Genomic DNA, 23,366 nt, shown 5'->3' on the forward strand with positions numbered 1-23,366 from the left:
ATATCGGTGTATATTTTGGTATATTCTTAAATTTGGTGGTATATACGGCTGAGGGTCACACTGGTGCAGAAGGAAAATGAAAATTGTTATTGGAAAATTGTGGCTGCATTACAAATTACCATGAAAAGGGCACCAATACGATATGAGCAACAGCTTTGGCACACACAGCAGTACATGCAAGTTATATTTAGCGCAATAAACCACTAGTTACGCGAGAATCCCAACGAAACGCACACAAACACTACGACAACACATTGGCAGCCTATCGACAGACAGCGAAAAGAATGTTTGCCCAAACAGAATCGCAGAAGACGAGCTTCCTGGAGCAGACGAAGGCGGCCAGGGAGGAGCGGGCGCTGGAGAAGCGCCGTGAGTCGGCCGCCATCCTGCTGCAGTCCACCCTCAAAGGATATGCGTCCCGCCGGAAATATCAAAAGCGTATCATGTAAGCCCTCATCCCATCCCCATTGGCACCCATTACCACAAATACTCCCTCCACCTTCTTTGTAGCAACGATTTTGATGCTGTATTTGTGCCGGGACAGGATGAGAAGGATACGGAACTGGAGCTGACTGCCGTTAATGTGTATCCTGTGCTCCGTCGCTATCTCACGCAAATCAAATTGGACAAGAAGGATATGAAGGCGCGCGAGCGTCTGGAGATCATCTGCCGCTACGTCAACAAGGCAATGGAGGCGGAGAATCCAAGACTCTCCTACGCAGCCCTCTGTCTGCACAAGGAGCGTAGTTTACCCTGGATCGCGCACATCAAGCTATTGCTAACCAACTGCCTGCTGCTGCTGCCAGAGCTAAAGCCTGAGAATCATGCTGACAGTCTGTCACTTGCCCTCTTCCTCCATACTCTGATTGTGTTTACTGCTCCCAAATCCTGGGCCATCCTGCGGAATGCCACATTTGGAGGCCTCCAGCCAGCCATGCAGAAGGTCTGCTGCAACATTCAGGGGCACCTGGTGCAGCACGGCTTCTACAGAACCATGCGGGTGAGCAGTCCAGTAGCCTATCCTCTATGAAATTACTTGAAATGTTTATCCTTTAGCTGGTGCTGCTGAGGGGCACGGCACGCGAGGAATTGTCCGTGAAAACCGTCACCTTCGTGGCCATTATCACTCTCTGTCTGCGGCCTCTGATCGACGGCGACTACAGTCGCAACCTGTTGAGCCAGTTTCTATCGGAGATTCTCTCTGTGCCGGCTCTCATCTATCACTTGAACCAGAGCGTGCCCCAGTGCATAGAGCAGTTCTCGTCCATGGGTCTGCTGAAGAAGGCATTGAGCATCTCCGAGGATTTCCAGTGGTTCGAGGAGTTCGGTGCTAGCATGCCGGGTACCAAGTCACTGGCGTTCCTGGGAAACATTGTCAACTTGTTCAACATTGATGGCCACGCGGAGGCCAAAGTGCTGGCCTATCCATTGCTGATTGTAAGTCGAAAATAAGCCCTTATCCCTTCGCAACTTAAATTATTCCTGTTGCATAGGAGACCACAACAACGCTGCTGGAACTGATACCCAACACGGTGACCACCAAAGGAGTGTTTACGCAATGGCACGAGCTGCTTGGCTGGCACACACCCGGCACGGAGCCTGCCCAGAATCAGAATGTGGCGTTGATCAAGAAGCAATTCCATATGCTGTGGGATAGCCGCTGCATCAAGGTGCTCCTGGGGGATATCCTGAAGGAAATCAACGTAAACTACGAGCGCATCGAGTTCCAGTCTCCCCAGCAGCCTTCCACATCGAATCTGCTGCGACGCGCCCTCGAGCGCAGCTCCAATTGCGGTGTCACACTCATTGGCGGCAACACAGCCAGCAAGCAGAGCAAACAGGCCAAACAGCCGTGGCGGAAGCTGGACAATGCCGATGTGGTGCATGTGTCGCGTATTTGCGGCATGTACTATGCAGCCCTCAGCACGCTCTCCCAAATGAAGCTGGACATTTTGACGGGAATCTGCTACAACGAAAATGTGCTCTATGACATCTGGCTCCTGCTGACATCGCTGGGCCCCAACTGCGGCATGAAGGAGTATCTGGATCTGCTGAAGAGCGAGACCAGCCTCCAGAAGCCACAAACAGCCATGTTGATGCTATTCTGTGATTGCATGACGCACTATGTTACGTGAGTAGATCCATCCAGGGATTCCTCAGCCATGTCCTAAATGTATTTCCATTTCTGTGTAGAATTCTCGACGAGTATGAAATGTACACGGAGCAGAATCCATTTCGGCTAAACGATTATGTCATGCTGACCTATTTTCTAAACAATATGCTGTACAAACTGATCAACGATAACATTTTGGGTGAGTTGGCACTTTGGATGATCAGCATTTATCAGCCACTTATCCGCAATACATCCCGTTTGCAGGCGCCAAGAACATTGTTCAGAATCCTGTCTTTCTCTCGCTACACACTCTGCTGCTCTGTTTATATCGTCGCGACTGCCGGCGCCCGTTTACGCCAACAAATCATTGGCTCATACCGGAAGTGAAGCCTTCCACGTTCATCAACGATTTGGAGAAGGCCAAGCGGAATGCCATGTTGCTACTGGCCAAGATGCCGCACATAATTCCGCACGATGATCGTGTCAAGCTGTTCCGCAAGTTCGTGCAAAACGAAAAGGCTGTCATGGGGCTGACGGAGAGCGCGTGTGCCTCGCCCCGCTCTGCGCTGATTGTCATTCATCGGGAGCGTATTGTGGAGGATGGCTACCGGCAGCTGGCCGCACAGCCCACGCATGCCCTGAAGGGCGTCATTCGGGTGCGTTTCATCAATCAGCAGGGACTACACGAGGCGGGCATCGATCAGGACGGTGTGTTCAAGGAGTTCCTGGAGGAGACAATCAAGAAGGTGTTCGATCCGTCGCTGAATCTGTTCAAGACCACCTCGGATCAGCGACTCTATCCATCGCCGATCTCCTACGTGCAGGACAATCACCTGCTGCTCTTTGAGTTTGTGGGCCGCATGCTGGGCAAGGCCGTCTACGAGGGCATCGTGGTGGATGTACCCTTCGCCTCGTTCTTCCTCTCCCAGCTGCTGGGGCAGACGCAGCAGGCCCTCTACTCCTGCATGGATGAGCTGCCCTCGCTGGACGCCGAACTCTATCGCAGTCTCACCTTCATCAAGCACTACAAGCAGGATGTGGCCGAACTGAATCTGACCTTCTCCGTTGACCAGGATGTGATGGGCAAGATTGTCACCCACGAGTTGCATCCCGGCGGCAAGGGGCGTGTGGTCAACGATCACAACAAGCTGGTCTACATCCACTACATGGCCTACTTCCACATGAACACACAGATTCGCGAGCAAACCCAAGCCTTCAATCGAGGCTTTCGCAGCATTGTCAATACCGAGTGGCTGTCGCTCTTCTCACCCCCCGAACTGCAGCGTCTCATCTCGGGCGACACGGCGCCATTGGATTTGAGGGACTTACGCAAGCATACGCAGTATTATGGCGGATTTCATGATTCTCATCGCGTGGTTGGCTGGCTCTGGGATATTCTGGGCAAGGATTTCACAGAGGACGAGCGCAAGCTGTTCCTGAAGGTGAGTAACTGAAGGAAACCATGTCTAAGGATATATCTTTAATGCATATTCTACTCCACAGTTTGTTACCAGCTGCTCGAAGCCTCCGCTGCTGGGCTTTGCCCATCTGGAGCCGCCCTTCTCCATTCGCTGCGTGGAGGTGGGCGACGACGAGGACACTGGCGACACCATCGGCAGTGTGATACGCGGCTTCTTCACCATACGCAAAAAGGATCCGCTCAACCGTCTGCCCACCTCCTCGACCTGCTTCAATTTGCTGAAGCTGCCGAACTATCAGAAAAAGTCTACGCTGCGGGACAAACTGCGCTATGCCGTGAGCAGCAACACGGGCTTTGAGCTGTCGTAAGTTGGGTGTCATATCAGGGACTGCCGTGCGACAATCTTGCTAAATTCTCTTGCACATATTCCTACCCCAAACCCAACCCACCCCACCACCCCTGTGCTTTATTCACATTTTATGTTATTCCTTTTTAAGTATTTCGCGGTGTAAATTTGTTTTGTTTTGTGGCAAAGAAACATGCGGCAAGGAAACACACAATTATATAGAAAAAACAAATAAATATAAACGTATAGCTGTGATAAAACTATAATAAAAACTAATAACGAAGTGTACACACAACCAAAATACCAATAGAATGCTGAATTACAAATATTAGAAATAATAATTCGATTTTGGTTGAAGAACTTTAAGTTGGAATTAAATGATATCCAACACACACACACACACATACATATGTCTGTTACATTGTAAACCACGAAAAAAAAAAACAGCAACAATAAATCTAAATGTCTGATTCATGTGCAAAATGTAAAGCCGCTCGCTGCTTGCTGTTTATCAGATTTGTTTGCCTAAGCGCGTTCCCTGCGATAACAAACAAATGGAAAGGAAGGAAAAAAGGAATGAAGCCAAACGGCAGCAATTAGTGAGCGCTGTTCAAATTTCCCCGGGTTTTTCCAACTCAACCAATGAATGAAAATGAACATCGGAATGCAATGAAGATGAGTCCGCGCGAGCTAATGACACAAATCCGTCTGGACGGGGTCTTGGCTCCTGGACATCCGCTAATTGCCTGAGTCACACAAGGGTCGACGAGTGCACTTAGGCATACCATTTGGATAAGCAATCCGGAAATATTGCAAAGAGTTTATGCAAAGCTAGTCAAATTACCGGAAATTGCATGTCCAGACTTGGCCGACTAATGACTTGCCATCGTAATGGGAAATGCGATATGGGTTGGTCCTTCTTCTATCTCTTATCCTGCTGACCCGCATTAAATCTGGTTGCTCGAATGTTATTTGACATTTTTATTCGACATGTTTTATATGGCATTGTTCCATTTTCTCCAAGTGATGTCCTCTTGCGGTTTTTCCATGTCGGAATCGGTCTCCCTTGAACTGGATCTCGTGTGCGAGCGGACAATGCCAAACAAATTGTAGAACAGACCCACACAAACAGACAATAATCATAACAATAATTTAAGGAAAAAATCGCCACAGACACTAACAGTCGGTGGTCGTCGCACCGTCAGAGGCCATAAAATGACATCACTGTGAAGACGACGACGACGACGACGACAACTGGCATTGTTCCCGAGCAGCATCAGCATCCCTGGGACAAAGTGTGATGATTTTTATGACTCGCCTGTGAGTTTTTGCCGCCACCGCCACCAGGAGCACAAGTGGCAACCAGTGACGAGACTGCTGCTGCTTATGCTGCTGCTGCGACCCATAATATTCAAGTGGCACAGAGGCGACAGTCGCTTGGCGCCAGTCCCAATATGTGATGTGCCTGCCCTCACCTTGGTGCCGCTGCAATTTGTTGTGGCTCGGCCATCAAGTACCGTTTAAAGGTTTGATTAGCTCGTCTTATCCAGCAGCGGATCTCTTTTCTGTTGTGTGTGTCCGTCCCTTTGGCAAAACGGTAGCGGCGAGATTTCCTTGGATCTAGTACAAGGTGCAGCTTGTTCCAGTCCGATTTCAGATAAGTTAAAGTAGCTGCACTCGAACAGATGGGAGCTGATGGGTTAGAGATATATTCAACGGATATCAAAGGTTTGCTACAGCAGAGTCGAGTGGGCACTCGATAAATCGGATGATGAAAAAGGAAAATATTAAAAGTGGTCCTTGATATGGAAGAACATTCTGTGGGAATGGATTTTAAAGGATATTTTTGAAGAGTTTGTGGGAACTAAGAAGAGGTTAAAACAAATTTATTTCTTCCCCTCACCCATCTGCTTTAAAAGTTTTCTTTTTCAATAGAACGTTATCTTTAGAAGCATTCGGATTTGGCCCACATTCAAAAGCATTTTCCTTTTTCATAAATATTACAACCGATTAGGAGGAGGAGGCTAGACTTCAAAGAGCGCTCCCCAATCCAATCCAATTCCCCCCCATTAATGCTATCAACGGCAATATGGGTGCCCCATCATAGGGGAGCTGGGGAACCAGATTCCATTCCATTCCCCCATATGCATGCACGACCCAAAATGGCGTTCCGCTACGGTTAGAGCGGGACAACGAAACGTTCCAAAGATTAACAGCCAATGCCCGTGCTGCAGTGCGGCAGAGGGAGAGCACACCAGCACACACACAGACAAAGACACACCACTTGAGCGGTGGAACAGGTCGAGCAACTGCTACCTGAAGAGATCGACAGAGCGCAGACCGGATTCTGGCAGAATCGAGGTAGTGCCGATCGTCGCCACTGAGAGAAACAGTCTCATCTGGACAACGTGACGAGCAGTTCGTGTTTCGAGTCGCGCCTTAAATACATTTATTCCGAAATTTAGAAGACAAAAGTTCGATCGATTCGAACCATCGAAAAGTTATCTCGATATCCGTAGCCACACTCCAGGAGACACTCCACACAAAATGTTGGCCCTGCCAAACATTGCCGATCTGCGCATGCAGCAGCAGATCGCCCACGAGATCTATCGCCATCAGATTATGCAACGGCTGCCTGGTAAGTGGAGCAAGCTCCCTGGAGTTGATTTGCCGACGGCACTAACAACTCCATTTCGTTTGCCTTTGCAGATCCCCTGTGCGGCCTTCTGCCGGCCTTCGCTGGGCACTTTGCGCCCCCGCCGCCGCCGCAGCCATCGCTGCCTGGAGCCGTGGAGGCCAAGTTGGAGAACAACGAACTGTGGCAACAATTCCACCACATTGGCACCGAGATGATCATCACAAAGTGTGGCAGGTTGGTACTATTTAATTGTTTGTTTCCTTCGCTTATCTCCGAAAAATGTGACCGACTTTGTCGACTCTTAACTAGCAAGAGATTGCGATAAGCCACCATCTTATCGTCGTCATGTCAACGTGTCGCTAACTTCCATTTCAATTTTCTTCTCCAACAGACGCATGTTCCCCTCGATGCGTGTCTCACTGAGCGGACTCGAGGAGGAGGCCAGCTACTGCGTGCTCCTCGAGATGGTGCCCATTGGCGACTGCCGCTACAAGTTCTCCGGCTCGCAGTGGGTTCCCGCTGGAGGAGCCGAGCCACAGAGCCCTCAGCGCATGTATTTGCATCCAGAGAGCCCGGCTACGGGCAAGCATTGGCAATCGCAGGCTCTGCTCTTCAGCAAAGTGAAGCTGACCAACAACACCCTCGATAACAATGGACACGTAAGTGAATCTAATGATTCTTCTTCTTTAATTGTTACTGAAGCAAGTCCTCTTCCTTCTACAGATTGTTCTGGCCAGCATGCACAAGTATCAGCCGCGTCTGCATGTCATACGCACCTCTGATCTTGGCCAGATCCCCTGGGCCCCACAGCAGGCGTTTGTCTTCCCCGAAACAGAGTTCATAGCCGTAACCGCATATCAGGTGTGTAGCTGCAGCAACCGCTCCTCCATGTGGCAGCCTATAACTAATTTTCTCTAATGTTTGCAGAACGAACGGATCACCAAGCTGAAGATCGACAACAATCCCTTTGCCAAGGGTTTCCGTGAGTCGGGTCAGTCGCGGTGCAAGCGAAAGCTGAACGATTCACCGCCTCCACAGCCGACGGCCACAGCCACAGGAGGAGCACACAATGTGGAGCACTCACCCTTGGCCAAGCGTCTGCGTTTGGCCGATGATCTGTCGAGGCAGCCACAGCAGAACGCAACGCAACTCCAGTCCAGCCTTATGCAGCGTCATTATCTGCTGGATACTCTGGAGGCCAATTTCTATATGCCACAGCCACCGCCACCGCCACCGTCATCGCATGCCATTGAGTATGCCAGACACATTGCCTGCCATCCAAGTTGGGCCTACACACCGCCATCGCCAGCCTCCTCCTCCACGTCATCGTCCTCGTTCAGTGGCGAGTCGGCGGCCGAGGCAGACACAGATACCTTTGTGGATGTGGTGGGCACCAATACCACAACAATCAGCAGCAGTAGCAGCACCAGCGGAACGAGCACACATGAGTCCGTTGCCGATGCACAGCCAAAGCCCAAACGGAGCAGCTTCAGCATCTCGGACATATTAGGAACTAGCGTCTCCGTTTAGTCGCCGCCTGCTCCCATTTCGGTAGCAAATTGTACATTTAATTAGCGTTAGGTTGCCATCGTAAGCGTCGTTTGCCATCATCATAGTCGTCGTCGGCGTAGTGTCTAAGTTGAATTGTGATATTTTGCAGTTAATTAGGATTTCCAGGTATATGCCGTCAGTATTTATCGTATTTATTATGCAATTTTAATTGTTCAAATGATTTCGTAATGGATTTATTGTCATAGGCATTTTAATGCGGCATTAATAAAATATTCCGAATGGAACTTGAAAGAAATTTCTTGACTGTTTGAATTACTTTATGCAGCGTCGGGGGGATTGTCCAGACTCTGTATGAATGAAGACACATCGCCAGAGAGCTGAGCCCGTGTGCACATTTGAATACATTCCTCAATAATTTCCCATGACCCATCCTCTTCGTTCAGAAATTTGTTGCATGCCTCCATTTGGCTGGTCTGCGCAGCATTGCCGTACATAATTCTGTCTCATGCAAGCCATTAAAACCTGTTCCAACATCGCCAGACGTGCTCCGCCCTCCGCCCGTCCGCTCGTCCGCCCTCTCCCAAAATCCCCATCCAGAAAATCCAAGAGCCGCTCTCCTGGCAACCGCCACAGCAAGAGCAAGCGCAAGAGCATCACAACAACATGGACATGGCTTATCAGCAGATCAGAGCGCGCCGCATCTTAAACGCTGGCGCCAGCGCCAAGTTAAATGCGCTGATTGAGCGCCACGATCGCCAGCCAGCAATCCTGGCGAGAGAGCAGTCGCCGTCGCCGGCGCAGTCGCAGTCAGAGAACCCGCTTGGGTCCCGTGTAATTGATGTTTTCACATTGTAGTTGTTAGCAACTGTGGCCATTTACATGTGCAATTGTCTGGGTGTCCCTCACACATCTCTTCATGTTATCAAATGGCCAACGGAAATGAGGCGGTTCCTTTGATGCTCCTCTATGCTGCAGCAGCTACCCGATGCGCTTCAAGTGTTGGACGAGCCAGAGCAGAGCCGGCGATGATTGGCCAAATAACCAATCGTCGACGGTGGCATTTCATTTCAATTCGCGTTAAGAAACAATTGTTAAGAGCGCTCCATTGCCGCATGATCCAGTGGACCGCAGGATGCCATGCCATGCCCCTGTGAGACCCACACACGTAGCAGCAACCTGTTTTCGGTGCTCGTTTGGGGCCAGCACAAACATCTGTTGGGGGCTGCAGGCCATTCATGTTGCCGCTGGAAGTGTTTATGGGCTCCACATTAGCCACACTGCATATTCATGTTAAACGTCGCCAAAAGACTAACGACAACGGTTGGCCCATTGTGTTGTTGCTGCTGCTGGAGATGCTGCCAATGCTGCTGCTGCTGCGGGCTTTTGCTGATATTTATTGAATTCTCATTTAGGGGGATCCACTGGCAGTGAGAGTCCAGGCTGAAGCTGAAGCTGGTGGTGGGGCAAACGTTCGCATGTCAAAGTCAAATGAGCACCGACCCGAGCTCGGAGATCTTTCAGGCCAGATAAGCAGCCAACTTTTTGTTGTCCCATGCCCCATGCCCCAAGCCTGTTGCCTTTTGTTGTATTTGTGTGTGCTCTCTTTCGTGTATGTGGAAGTTCCTTGGAAATTAATGTTGTGGCGGCCAAAATCAAAGTCACGGGCAACATTTTTCGCTGGCGACAATTTTATCGGCAGCACAATGAAATCATTTCCATTCCCCGAGCTCAGCTACGCTGGCGATATTATGTCTTCGGGCGCCATCTGACAGTCGCTGATGTTGTTGGCGCTTTAATTGTTTTGCTAAGGTCTTCTTTTGGCCTTTATTGTAAATGAGAGATTAAATATACATATGAATATTCGTACACGCCGGTTGTACTGCTAATAAATTCTATCCCCAGTACGAACGCCGGGGCGCAGGGACCAATGATTCGGATTCTTAATTACTTGCAAGGCGCTCAGATCATAGCCAGCAGGCAGAACAATTGGCTTCTTTAGGCCTGCCAGCATCGGTGATTCCTTTGGGGGTTCCTGCAGTGGCAAATTTTTGAACGGCGACACATATTCCTCCTCCACCGGCTTCGGCTTGGGCTGCTTGGGCTAAGTACATTGAAGCTTGTTCAATATTCGTAAAGTAACGATTCTTTAAGACTTACCTGATTCGAGGAGACCTCCTGCTGAATCTTAGTCTCCTTGGGTTGATCAACAGTAGCAGTAACAGACTCATTCATTTTGGCACTTTTGTACTTCTGGTAGGCATCCACGACCAAATCAAACTTATTAAACTTCTGCGAGTCCACCCAGTTGCCGGTGTACAACATCTTTTGCATGGCCTCACTTTTGCGGCTGGTGCCGGCCACTACGCGTTCATTTAATGTCGCTGTGGGACGATCCAAGCTGAATGCCTCCATACTGGGCAGCACATATGGCACTGGAGACAGTCGCTGGCGGGTGCCGCTGTTGCCCGGGCCCGGATGCCAAATCGACAATTTCTTTGACTTATTCCGCTTTGGTGTCTCCACAATCTAGGGAATAGTTTACAGTTATTACAATTACACGTTTCAAACTCCACTTTGTTTGCACTTGCCGAAGTTTCATCGCCATTGTCCATGGAAAAATCATGGTCCGTGATGTTGGTGCAGCTGAACGACTGCATGGTGTTGCTGACCCCCGATGACGATGACGACGAGTGGGCACACTGCTGCGCCTCCTGTAAGGTAGCTCTAGTTATTGACTCTACGGGGATAGATTTTAATTTACTTACAGCATTTTGCGGTTCATCGTCACCGTCACAACCGCTGCCACAAGTCGACGAAGCGTCCAAGCTGTCGGAGGACGACAGGTTCTCACAGAAGGAGTGAAAAGAATTTTTGTCCATATCGGAGGAGTCACTTGGGGCTTTGGGCTCTTTTTCAGCCATGGTGCTTTTTTAAACAATTTAATCAAAAGAAAGATTTATTTTATTTTATTTTTTTTTTTTTGGTAGTTAATAAACAAAGATTTAAGCGCAATGCGCAATTTGAGCCGGGACCGATATATCGAAATATTTGCAAAAATATACCGCAATATACCGTACATAGACCGTACATAAACAATTTTCCTCGATTTTGATGTTCTATTTAATATAAATAACTAGTTAGGAGTCTCCGCGCTAAAACTAATATATTATCTGATTCGTTAATCAATTCTCCATAAGATTGGCTTGTTTTCAAGACATCCTTTTATTGGACTGTTGGACAACATCAAACTTAATAGGTCATTAAAAAAAGCATAAAACAATAGTCACTCGTTGCACTTGTCTAAAATGACATATCGATGGGGATGGCAACTTAATTAAAATTATGCAAAACGCATGGTGAAATTTTGTGCCCTGGTTGCAGCTCCCACAACAGGGCGCGTAGTATATTGAATTTGAATTTAAATTTGATTCTCGTGGTTTCACATAATGCTGCTGCATTTTGCACTCAATAGGCTTGTAAACAATACATGAGAGTATCCTCAAAGAGCTGCCTACTTGACAACGGCCATTGTGCATTGTTCGGTTGTAATTGTTCCTCTCTTCCTTTCCCCCTATGTCTGTCTGATCCGCAGATTTGCATAGATCTGTGGACATGTGGACTGCAGAATAGTGTGGACCTGCTTATGTGGGTGATTTTCATTATCCTCTAATTGTTTGTGCCATTGTTCACGCGATTGGTTTGAGAAATTACACGCTTTGTTAATTGTACCAACCCCGAACAGAGAGTAGCAGAATCCTCATGGCCCACATGTGAGCCCATTTGCATAAACTGCTTGCTTGTCCTTTTGTCCTTTCCTTTTCTTTTCTGTCTATGCCTTTCCTTTCCTTCCTTTCCTTTCTGTTTTCCCTTGTGGGTTTGTTCTGCTCTAGTTTAAAACCCTGGCTTAGCCAGCAGACACTTGAGTTCGGTTTCAGCCAGGTTGGCCTTCCGTTGGTTCTCCGTTTTATGGCTTGGCCCCGGCGACACGGAAACCTTTATTTGCCACGCTTTGTTGCATTCTCCTGCCGACCAATATATTTGCATGGACCAACAATAAGAACTCAAGTACCAAGGCATTGTGCCCACTGCCCGGCCAGTGTTTGCCTAACGCCGGGCGCAGCCTCAAGCTTGGCCCATACACTGAGGCTGAGTAGGGACTAACCTGCGGCTCACTTGGTTTCGATTTAAATCCCTTAAATGTATATCTGTCTCTCTCTACGATTGTCTCGAGTCTCAATTCGAAGTGGCAGCCACGCGTGCGCTGTGTAAAATGCTTTTCCAACTCATTAGCACCGCGGATCCACTCCTCCAGCACCGCACCAGAGAGACAGAGAGAACTAATTAACTTTCGTTTAGGCAACAGCTTCACCCCGTTCAACTTACCCCAAAATGCTGTGTTTACCCAACACAAAAGACTGGCAATGTGCTGCTCGACAAAGTGTATCTAATTTCATAACATAACAACAAAAAGAGAGGCACAGGCGGAGGGGCAGCAGCAACAAATGTGGCAGCGTAAAAAGCAACAGCCATAATGCATTAATTATCCAGAGACCTGCGACATCTGCCAGGGTTGGATCTAGCATGGGACGGCATGGGGGGGGGACAACCATTTAATGAGGCATTCAATGCACTTACAACCTTGCGCCTGTCAACACAGGGGCACACGGACGACATCTGTCACCCGTTCGGTTGCTCCGATCTGTCGATCCTCCATAAAACCGCACTCGTCTCCCCAGAGGAACAGACGCAAACCAAAATGGAGGGGAGCGCAGAGACAGCAACAATTTCAAATCGATTTTGTGGTAAATTGATTCGGTTTTTGTTTGTTTTTCGAAAGACAGAACCATGAGGCAGAGCCACAGTCGAAGACAGAGGCAACTGCGTCTGCACACGCCTCCATTTCCACCATGGCATCGCCGCTCTGCCCTCTCTGCCGACGAGACGTGGGTGGTGACGCATGTCATCGTAAACTTCATCATTGGCTCCGATTCTGGACGTAGATTCTGCGGGCAGCAGCAGCAGCAGCAGCAGCAGCAGCAGCAGCAGCAACCGGCAGCTTACATAACAAATTGTCTTGTATTTTTTTTGGCTTCGTCTCAGTCTCTGCCCATTTCATAAATAGTTCCGAAATGCTCTGACTATGGGTCTCTGGGGTAGCATCAGAGACAGAGGCAGAGGCAGGGAGAGAGGGCTGCAACCGAATTTCATGCCTTGTCGAGCTATTTAATTGCAAACAAATTATGTTCTGGCCGAGGCGCAGTCTCAGTCCCAGTCCCAGTCCCAGTCCCATCTTGGTTCTTCTGTGTGGCTAATGGAATCTTCTTCTCTGATGATGTTGTTGAAACTCGAACGTTTATCTTGTAAATTGGTTGGGATTAATGTCTAGCGGAAGTTGTGATTGCAACTCTCGAGACGCCGCATGCCGCATCCTCCCTGCTTCTCTCTCTCTTTCTCCTGCAACATGTTCATTTACCTACAGCAGAGTGTGGGCGTACAGGCTTTGAAGGCTCTCAAACCAGCAGGAAGATCTGCCAATTTAGCTCAAGATCCGGCATCTCCGATTAGAGTTTCCAAAAGGGATTTTCAAGTGTTTTTTTCTTACGTTTTTAAAGTCACTTTAATTGTTTAAAAGTTATGCTAACTTAGGTTCTAATCAGGCCAAGGTAATATCATAATTAGTAACAGTGAGGGAGATCCTCCACCTCCTCCTCCTCCTCCTCCTTTAGCTACCTCCGCCCAAAATGGCGGATATGCTGAAGCCTTTGCTCCTGCTGGAGGGCTCCGGCGGCTGCTCCACTGGCCGCTGCTGCAGCTGCTGCTGCTGCGTCGCCTCGCTTCCCACATCCAACTCCAGCTCATCCGCTCCAGACTCATCCGATGTTGGCTCACCACCGGAAATGTCCTGCGGCAGTGGCGGCACAGGAAGTGGGGGCAGCGCAGCAGCTTGCAAAATGGCGGCGGCTGGCGGATACACCGGCATCCCCGCATTGTAGTCGTGGGGACTGCGTCCGAAGTATGTGCAGGCGAGGTCCACCAGCGAGGGTCGCAGCAGGGTCTGAAAGTGTTGCATGAAGACGCTGCGATGATGCTGCCCCAGGCCAGGGGGCGGTGATCCCAAGCCCATGGAGCTGGCGCCAGGCACAGACATTGGCACTGGCTCTGGGCCGCCATCCAGCGATGAGGATAAGGAGCAGGCGGAACCATTTGATCTCAGACGCTTAATTTGTGGCCCATCCGATTGGAGTTCATGGCTGTTGTTGCTTCCCGCTGTTGTTGCGGTTGCTGCTTCGTTGGCTTTTGTTGGCGACATGTCAAGCGATTGGGACTGGGCTTGAGACTGCGTCAGCGACTGATCTTGATCTTCGCCAGTTGGCGATGAAGACATCTTGCGTTTGCAGCGCGATTGTCCCGTTTCGCGGAAGCCCTTGGCAAACGGATTGTTGTCTATCTTCAGCTTTGTGATGCGATCATTCTGTGAAAGGCAAAAGCAGAAAAGGGAAACTAGAGTTGACGAGAGATTGCGTGAAATATGACCAAAAAGACGGTGAGATTGAGTGCCAGGGATGAGCCCACTGGCGGATCCAGTAGCTGGCGTTAAGTAACAAGGCAACTTGACACCACCAGGCATCAGGCATCAGGCACCAGGCACCAGCGCCATCTCTTTGGCAGTCAATTTCGAGTGGCCCTCCTCGTGACTTGACAACTTTGTGACGACATTGAAAAGGATCTTGGCGTGGCGATCACGCCAATTAGAGGCAGACTGAGAACTGACGACTGACGACTGGCGTCGCCTGTCAATGGCTGTAGACCTAGACAAAAACACAGCATGGCTCAAATGTACAAGGATGTGGCTATCCAACTTCCTAAAACAACAAAATTCGACACTCAACTCGGACTGAGCGCTGACTTCTTGCCTGCCCCTAGAGCCCTGCAGGACGCAGGGCGTTCCATGCTAATTTGAGACTCTAACCAGGCTACCCATGGCGTGAGCGATTGCCGCTCGTTTGCCCAAAATTAACCAATTAGTGTGGTGCACGATGCTCAATGAATCGGCAACAATTGGGCAGAGTGAATGGGGGGACTTACCTGATACGCTGTCACGGCCACAAACTCAGTCTCGGCAAAGACAAAGGCCTGCTGTGGGGCCCAGGGAATCTGCGCCAGATCAGCGGTGCGTATGACATGCAGACGCGGCTGATACTTGTGCATGCTGGCCAGGACAATCTGCAGAAGGATGGGGCAGAAGGATGTGCATTGATTAGTAATCGGAGCTGCCTTCAAAGCGCTCACTCTTCAGCACTTACATGGCCGCTGTTGTCCAGCGTATTGTTGGTCAGCTTCACCTTGTTGAAGAGTATCGGTTGGGCCTGCCAGTGGGCACCGGTGGCCGGGCTGTCCGGATGCAGATACATGCGCTGAGGACTCTGCGGCTCGGCTCCTCCTGCAGGCACCCACTGCGAGCCGGAGAACTTGTAGCGGGCATCGCCAATGGGCACCATTTCCAGCAGGACACAATAGTTGGTCTCATCCTCCAGGCCCGAGACGCTCAATCTCATCGAGGGGAACATGCGTCTGGAAAATATTCAAGGAAAAACAAGCATAAATGTTTACTGAACAAACTCAAATAGAGTCATGGTCCCGTCCCTCTGCCTATTCCGAAAAGTGCGTGGGCGTTACAAATATTTAATTGTGAGATTTTTCCCTTCCATGCGCCATGTAATTAGCTGGCAGTGAGGGATCCGCGGTCTGGTTTGCCCTGTGCTAACAAGGATCCGAGGACCGATGCAGCGAGCACCCCTGCCACAGGCACAGCAGGTGGTCACGGCCTCTTGGCGCCAGTCCAGAAAAAAGATACAGCTACAGATACAGATACAGATACAGATACAGAGAGACAGCGTTGTCCGATCCTCATCTTCGATATTCTTCTGCTGGCTGGCTGGCTGCTGGCTGCTTAGAGCTGTGTTTTTGGCAATGATTTTTGTTATTTCTGCCTCGGCTGACCCAATGATTAATTAATTGAACTCGACTGCGCTTTGGTTTTGCTTTGCTTACATTTCTGGGCTGCCTTTTTGTTTCTCGAATTCCATTAGAGCCCCGCAAAGAGAAATATTTCGACATTCGTGCGGTTTAGAATTTCATTTTCAATTTTTGGGCCACTGCCTACGAACGCTGACTCTTTGGGTTTTTTTTTTGGCAACTGCCAGTCCGGTGTCTGCTTTTGGACAAACGATTTGTTAAGATCGATATCTTTGGCGCGTCTGCGCATAATTAACAGAAGGAGCAGCGGGAAGGAGAGCGAGAGGAATCCTTCTGGTTGCGTTTGAGGAGCAAATGCTGAACATTTGACGGCATTCGATTTGGCGCTTTGTGCAGGTGCAGGGACAAAATGAAGGTATGTGGAGACTCCGTCTCCAGGAGGCTGAACTCGTTGGCTACCCTGCACTTTGTTTACCCTTTAATTTCCTCACTATCTTGCATTTAGCGTTACGCTTTGTTCTATCAAACTTAAATGGCCTTTGGCCGTCTGTCTGCGCTTTTACCACCCAAACAGATCGAAGAGAGGCTCAGAACCAGTCGCAGACAAGCAACTAATTAGTTTTTATGAGCGCCACTTGGCAGAGCATAGGAATAGAGCATGGGACTCGAATTGGGCACTGGGCGATGGGCAGACGGTGGCACTCTGGCGCCTAATCATTAAAAATTCAAATCGATTGCAGGCAGCGATGTTGCGGTGGAGATTCGGGGACTGCATTTCACATAAAACATTTTTGATGAGCATAAAAAGTATTTAATACGCAGACTTTATGAATAATTCATGGCATGGGGAGAGCAGCAAGGGAGGGGAGTAAGAGCGAGCATCCAAAAGTTTATGTTAATGTTTTTGGGAACCCTTTCGATTGTCATCGTGGAGTGCAGCGTTGAGGTCTGGGAGCGGTGTGCTGCTATCGTCTGTTGGGCATCTCTTCCCGTGAGAGGGACAAGTGTGAAATTGCTCGTATCTGTCGACAAGCTGTGGTCATTGTCATTGCCGATGTCAAAGCGGCGTGCGCTTGGCTCGTACATATCCGACAGATACAGATACAGATACTGGAACTGGGACTGGGACTGGGACTGGGACTGCCGAAACCTGTACATATTTCGGTGCAGGTTGTCTGCAGACAGGCGCCACAATAAAAACGCTAAAAGCAACAAAGATGACGACAAAGTATCCTTGACGCTAAGATTTATGCCAGTCGAGCATGTCTGTCCTCCTGTCTATCCTTCCCACTGTCCGTAGCCAAAAGGAACGCCGACGCACGAACGATCGACCGACAGGACGTCCCACTGTGTTCAGCGTCCATAGACGGCCTACAATAAATTACGATGACGCCACTTTACGCACATTCGAACAAGTGCCGGGACACTTTTAGGTAGTCCAACTCCTACTCCTACTCCGAGTCCGAGTTCAAGTCGTGCATCTGATGGACACACGATAAAATATCTCTAGGCGATTGCGCTATGGCTTTGATTCTCACTGCCATTCCCCCCTCCCGTTTTCCTATCTTCAATCTGAACACGCAAAGTGGCGTTGGACTTGTACATTTTACGCCTCGTGCGATACGAGCCCAAAGAACTGCATTACTGGTCTCTCTGTGCTGCTCCTGCTGCTGTACCTGCCATTTCACATCCTGCCAAAGTGCATCCTTCCGCCTTGTTTGCCTGTGAAAACTGTTGTCGCGACACCGCTGTAAACAATTTGCAGGCGCCTGCATCTAATGAGCCTTTAACAGCAGCGCCGTCGACGGCAATCAATCCACGCCGCCACCGCCACCGCCGCCGACAACATCCTCTCTCCTCTCCTCTCCTCTCCTCTCCTCTCCTCTAGAGGAGAGGCTGCCACATTCCACACGGTGCTCGGTGGAAGTTGCTTTAAGTGCTCTCTCGCCCTTGCTCTTGGTCTTGTTTTTCTTTGGCCTGCGTTTCGGGTATTAGTTTTCACATTCGTGCTAATGCATCTACTCGATCCCGATCGATCGATGTTTGTTTCCGATCTCCGCACTGCATTTTCCCCATGCTCATGTGATCCAGCATCCCCTTTGGCATTCCTTTTGTACATACCTGCCGCTCTTGGTGATGATCATTTCGGTGCCAATTTGATGGAATTGCTTCCACAGATCGTCATTCTGCAGTGTCATTTCCACGCCGGGCAGCGTCACACGCGGTGGCATGATCACGTGACGCGGCATGTGCATGGGCAGCATGGGGGGAAAGGGATCTGCAAGGGTTAAAAGTAAGGGTTTAATAAGGGGTTCATTTCTTAAGCTTCCTTTTGTGGGGGATCGTTCTTTGTTTGTTTGGCAGCTTCAACTTTGGCCAATTTAATGTCCCCTCCATTAAGGAACTTGAGGACAAATTTAGCATCGTGTTTAACATACAAAGACACATTTAAGGCTGGCCATCGCTCCCGCTGTTTAACGATCGGCGGCAAACAGGCAAAACGCATTTGATATCAAATAACAGCCGCCATCGCTTTCCCACATTACTCAGCTTTATGATCAGCGCATCATAAACACACCGAGAGAGATCGCAGAAATGCCGATCTGATCGCCAAATGTGGCGGCCATTAATGCTAATGATGCTTAACAGCTTTTTCGAGCGGTGCGGATGAGTGATATTCGATGGCTGATGTGTTGTGCTTACCTGGTATTCGCTGCATAATCTGCTGGCGATAGATCTCGTGCGCAATGTGCTGCTGCATGCGCAGATCCACCAGCTCGTTCATGGTGATCATGTTCGAACCTCAAATATATATTTCACACTTGCTGCAGCTGTTTGTCACTGGCACTGACACAAATATACACACATTAGAGTCTATTTTTAGTCTTGGGGCTGAGTCTTGTGGTTACTGTTATTATTATTATTTGGTTTGCACGAGACGTCTCTGATTAGCGTTGAAATGTTTTTGCAAATCACGCCAATAACTGTCGCTGGGCTGCGCACGTGGGTGTTAATTTAATTTGGCGCTGGTGTCAAAGCAGCCACAAGTGGGTTATGCGAGTACGAGTTATGGTGCAAAACATACGAATATACTCGAGAGTATATATGAATGAATGAATGAATCGATTTTTGCCGACGGTCGTGTGTTGCGCTCGCCAAGTTCGCGTTCCATTTGCCCAGCGGATCGAGCTGGAAACGAGCTTGACTCGTTTCGTTTCAAACCATTGATCGACATTACCTGCTCGAAGTCTGTCTTTGGATCGCTCGTCTCTCTCTCTGCCTCTCCGATCGCTGCGCTGTCTCTGCTCTGTCTCTGCTTTGTGTTCGGAGAGCCAAACTGCCGTTCCATTGGCGGTCTTCGCTCTCCGCCAGCTAGCTGTCTCGCTCTGTGTTGGCAACTCCATTTTGAAAAGTCGCTCGCTCGCTCCGCCCTGCTGCGTCTCTGCTTCGTCTCTCTGTTTGTCCCTCTCTAATTGTAGCTAATTCTGAAGTGCGAAGTTGCACAGTCAGCCGGAGCAACATGTTGCTCTTCTCTCTCTCTGTCGCTCGCTCTTGCTGCCTCTCCTCCACCTTCCCTATTCCAAGATCTTGTGTTGCCTTTTTAATTATGATCATCATGATTGAAATTGTTTTTTCTGTTTCTGTTTCTCCGCTTTTTGGCATCTTTTTGTGTTGTTTTATTTATGCTTTGACCATTTGTAGCCCGCTGTAGCCATCATGGTGGTCCTCTTGTCTCGAGTTGAGCCCGAGCCGTGTTGGGTTTGCTGTGTGTGTTTGTCGTTTTGCTGTTCATTTGTTTTATTTCGGTTTTTTATTTGAGTTTTGACGCTGCGTCATTCGGGCATTGATATGCCATATCCACCACCATATCCCGCTCGATATGGCGTCGCTCTCTGATGAAGTTGCTGCCGTGCAGGTGGCCCATCCATGCTCACCGATTGTCGATCTGACCTTTTGTAGATCTTGCCAAAACATTTGTTCCCAACGACGGATACGCGTGTCGCTCGACTCGGCTCTACAAATTTGAAACTAATTAAAGCCAATAACTAATTTAATTGAACTTTGACTGGGACTGCGATCAAGCATACGCCATGTGTTCCACACGAAACGTGCTCGGTTGCTGCGTTTGCAGAGTCTCGTGTTTGTCCGTCCGCCCTGCCACTTCCGCTGCAAACAGTTCTTATCTGCTTTGGCATTACTGCGAAATTCCTGCAGTTATCCAAGCTAATTTACACAGCACTTTCCCGGCCTGACACATCCCACAGCCACAGTCAGCGCATTATAAATATTTTCCCTAGCCACATTTATGTGTAGTAGCCATGGCGATAAGCGAGTGAAATTAATTTACTATTAGCAGCTTGGTAGCTTGCCCAAATTGCGTTGTTTTCTGGCCATGTGTTTGCCTGCCTGCCTGCCCGCCTCTACTCCTCTCTAAGTTATGCCTCGCGTTTTCACATTTGGTCGCGCACGTTTCCGGTTAGGCTTTGAGTTTTGGGTTTCTCTGTTTCGGTTTCGGTTTCGGTTTCGCTTTCTAGGTTGCTGCTTGCAACAATTAGACATCGATCCTGCAGGGTTTGTGCCTGCCAATAGGCTGTGCAATTTGTCAGCAGCCATCTAATTGGTGCCCCCTGCCTCTGCCCCTGGGCCTGCTGTTAGACTAATGCATTTCGGTTTACTTCCGTTCGGTTCCGCATAAATGATAGCCAACAGGTAGCGGAGAAGCATTCCAGTTGTTTGAATCAGCATAGAAACATAGCAGGCAGCTATCTAGGGTGTGGGGGGGATAAGGGCAGCCAACGATTAGAAAAGGAAATCTGCTCCGTTTTGTGGCAGAACTTTTAGCACTCAAAGCACTCCTCTAACAGGTGATATCTTTAAGGTTGAAGGTTGTCAGGGAGAGCTGCAACTGAACCTAACTCCACAACCTTGAACTGCCTCACCGCTGTACATTCATTTGTAAGTGCACATCGCGTCTTGCCCTTGTCTGGGGTGGCTGTCCAGCCAGTTGCGAAATGAGTTTAAGATCTTTTTGAATCGTAGCACGAGCCCTCTTTCTCACACGGCTGTTCAAATTAAAATTAGCATAAATCCACGTCTACCCAGATCCATGTAATTTTCCATGGAAAATATGCCCCAGTCGCCCAGTCGCCCAGTCGCAAGTGAAGCGCCTGCCATGTCTCATGCCCCATCCGCAATTTATTGATTTAAACTTTTAGCTCACATTCAGAGACGAGAGTCGATCGTTCAGTCAGGTTGTTTAAACAAGCCCTAGCGCCTCCAAAGACGACTATTAACGGGGATCTCTCAGGGCGGCAAAGGGAGCATTCACATGTCTACTCATGTGTGGTTCCATTGTTGCAACACGATGGCATGGTCTGGTCTGGTCTGGTCTGCTGGCTGGCTGGCAAATCGACTTTTGTATGCAAATTAAGTGACTCAATCAACATGCAGGAAAAACAGCTAAATCATAGCCACAGAGCCACAAAACCACAGAGCCACAGTAGCGGCAAGGAGCGTAGAGGCATCATAATCATGTGTGTCCATGGCAGCGGCCACTTGACAGCTCTCAATGGAAGCCCCCAGAGCAGACACAGACACAGAAACAGAACCCCACTCTACACCAATAATTGAGAGGTGTTTAATCGTGTGTTTCTTTTTTGTATTTCTGCACATTCACGGCCCCAAAACGATTTAGGCCTTTCCATACCTACAGCTACAGCTACAGCTACAGCTCCGAGTCCAGGCTACAGCTTCCATGCCACTCCATTGTCGATCGCTGTTTGCTCTCAAATTATCATAAGCAAACATGAGAGACCAGACAGACCCCCCTGCTGCTGCTGCTGCTCTGCTGCTGCTGCTGGAGTGTGGATTGTGTGGACTGTTTCTACTTTACGCTCTTCAGAGCTTCCCCAACTTCTCCAAACTGAAGTGCTAAAGTTGCTGGCGACGCGACGCGCTGAGAGGCGCTTCTGTATGGGACAGACCCTTGAGTTATTACAATACTATATTCAAATTTCAAGTGCTACTGGCTCGCCTGAAGAGAATCTGCATACGAGTACGCATACCCGAGCCATAATATTTTGTTTGCTTACCTTCGAAGAAGCCCTCACGGAGCACACGGCACTTGGTCTCGCAGAAGAGATGCGTGTTAATGGCATGTGTAATAACAATAACAACATCATGATTTAAGACCTCAAAAACAATTGCCAAATAAGTAGATACATTCCAAGGCTTTAACTCTTCTTAGCCATAAAGATTTGTTCAGGTTGGGATTAGAGTTTCAGGCAAAAGCTGCAGAGAGAGAGGAAAAACTTCAGCGTTGACACATCAAAAGTGGCAGCAGTTTGCCGACAAAAGCGGCATGGAAAACACCCAAGTCCAGTAGTCGCAGACTACTGATAAAAACATCCATTATGCGTAACAATTTGACGGCTCTTTGGCTGCTTTTGGCCGCTTTGGGCTGTCCGCTACCTTATTTTCGAGGCAGAGGCAGAGGCAGCGGCGGCTTTCGCCTTTGATTGAGTGACCAAGATCTGGGCACGGATGGCCGCGGGGTAATTGTTGTCGCTGGACCAGACTAGGGATCGGCTTGGGCCTGAGTGCGCAATTACAATGGCCATGATAAAGAAGCCACAGAAAGAGCGGGGAAGTAGGGAGAGCGAGAGGGAGCGAGAGAGAGCGAGTTCTAGCGCTAACGTCAAAGAGGAAATGCCTTAATCTCGTGACAACAACGGGCCTTCCTCTGCCGCTGCCTTCGACTCCATCTCTTTTATCTAGACAACCCATGGATTCTGTTCGTAGTGTTGGAAATTTGTTTGTTTGCTGGTCGACAACGTCACGTAGCCAAATATAGTCGCATAGAGTCAGCCTGTCTCCATTGCTCCATGGATCCATCTCTGGGCAATGTTCTACACTGTATCTCTATCTCAGTATCTGTAACTGTTGACTGTAGCTCTATCCATATCTGTGTGTACTCATGGCACTAGTCATAGCTGACACTTTATGGCCAGCACTTGTTGTTGGCTCTCCAACTGACTGACTGATGATTGCTCTCGAATGGCGTCAAGACTTTCGCTTTTATGGCAACGGCAACGCTTCCACGAAGCCTAATCAGCAATGTTGCATTAGCTGGGACATCATTTAAATAAGGAATTCTACCCGTCTAGGGCAGGGAGCTCTCTGGAAAAAGAAGATTCAAATGCACGGCGGGTTAATTGGAATGGAAAAGTGCTCAGGAATGGGCAGCAGATTGAGCTATTATCGAGTGGAATTTTGATATGAAAATATAGAGGAAAAAGTCTTTAATGGGAGAAATAATTGTTGGTATTCCAGGAATTTCTGCAGCTCTGCTTTGTGGCGC

The 23,366-nt window shown here is 49.0% G+C and overlaps 4 protein-coding genes across 5 annotated transcripts; 2 read left to right on the forward strand and 2 right to left on the reverse strand.

Moving 5' to 3' along the window:
* Positions 1-53: 53 nt before the first annotated feature.
* On the forward strand, positions 54-4,013 carry LOC117587171 (ubiquitin-protein ligase E3B). Its single transcript, XM_034277687.1, has 7 exons — positions 54-445; positions 511-1,000; positions 1,057-1,437; positions 1,494-2,131; positions 2,194-2,312; positions 2,378-3,555; positions 3,617-4,013. Exons 1-7 carry the CDS (start codon positions 285-287, stop codon positions 3,899-3,901), a joined length of 3,252 nt encoding a protein of 1,083 aa, XP_034133578.1. The 5' UTR covers positions 54-284; the 3' UTR covers positions 3,902-4,013.
* Positions 4,014-6,211: 2,198 nt separating this feature from the next.
* On the forward strand, positions 6,212-8,308 carry LOC117586871 (T-box-containing protein TBX6L). Its single transcript, XM_034277168.1, has 5 exons — positions 6,212-6,517; positions 6,589-6,751; positions 6,909-7,176; positions 7,241-7,378; positions 7,445-8,308. Exons 1-5 carry the CDS (start codon positions 6,427-6,429, stop codon positions 8,045-8,047), a joined length of 1,263 nt encoding a protein of 420 aa, XP_034133059.1. The 5' UTR covers positions 6,212-6,426; the 3' UTR covers positions 8,048-8,308.
* Positions 8,309-9,825: 1,517 nt separating this feature from the next.
* On the reverse strand, positions 9,826-11,069 carry LOC117586917. 2 transcript variants are annotated; one of them, XM_034277267.1, is made up of 5 exons: positions 11,025-11,069; positions 10,795-10,978; positions 10,618-10,740; positions 10,187-10,555; positions 9,826-10,124 (listed from the first exon to the last, which is right to left on the reverse strand). In XM_034277267.1, exons 2-5 carry the CDS (start codon positions 10,948-10,950, stop codon positions 9,912-9,914), a joined length of 861 nt encoding a protein of 286 aa, XP_034133158.1. In that variant the 5' UTR covers positions 10,951-10,978; positions 11,025-11,069; the 3' UTR covers positions 9,826-9,911. The 2 variants fall into 2 exon arrangements, with proteins under 2 accessions (XP_034133158.1, XP_034133157.1); XM_034277266.1 differs by having other exon boundaries at positions 9,826-10,130.
* Positions 11,070-13,627: 2,558 nt separating this feature from the next.
* Positions 13,628-19,277, reverse strand: LOC117587126 (T-box transcription factor TBX6). Its single transcript, XM_034277625.1, has 5 exons — positions 18,710-19,277; positions 18,128-18,284; positions 15,334-15,601; positions 15,116-15,253; positions 13,628-14,501 (listed from the first exon to the last, which is right to left on the reverse strand). Exons 1-5 carry the CDS (start codon positions 18,798-18,800, stop codon positions 13,752-13,754), a joined length of 1,404 nt encoding a protein of 467 aa, XP_034133516.1. The 5' UTR covers positions 18,801-19,277; the 3' UTR covers positions 13,628-13,751.
* Positions 19,278-23,366: the final 4,089 nt, after the last annotated feature.

Source organism: Drosophila guanche, unplaced genomic scaffold, assembly GCF_900245975.1.
Source record: "Drosophila guanche unplaced genomic scaffold, DGUA_6, whole genome shotgun sequence".
Lineage (NCBI taxonomy): Eukaryota > Metazoa > Arthropoda > Insecta > Diptera > Drosophilidae > Drosophila > Drosophila guanche.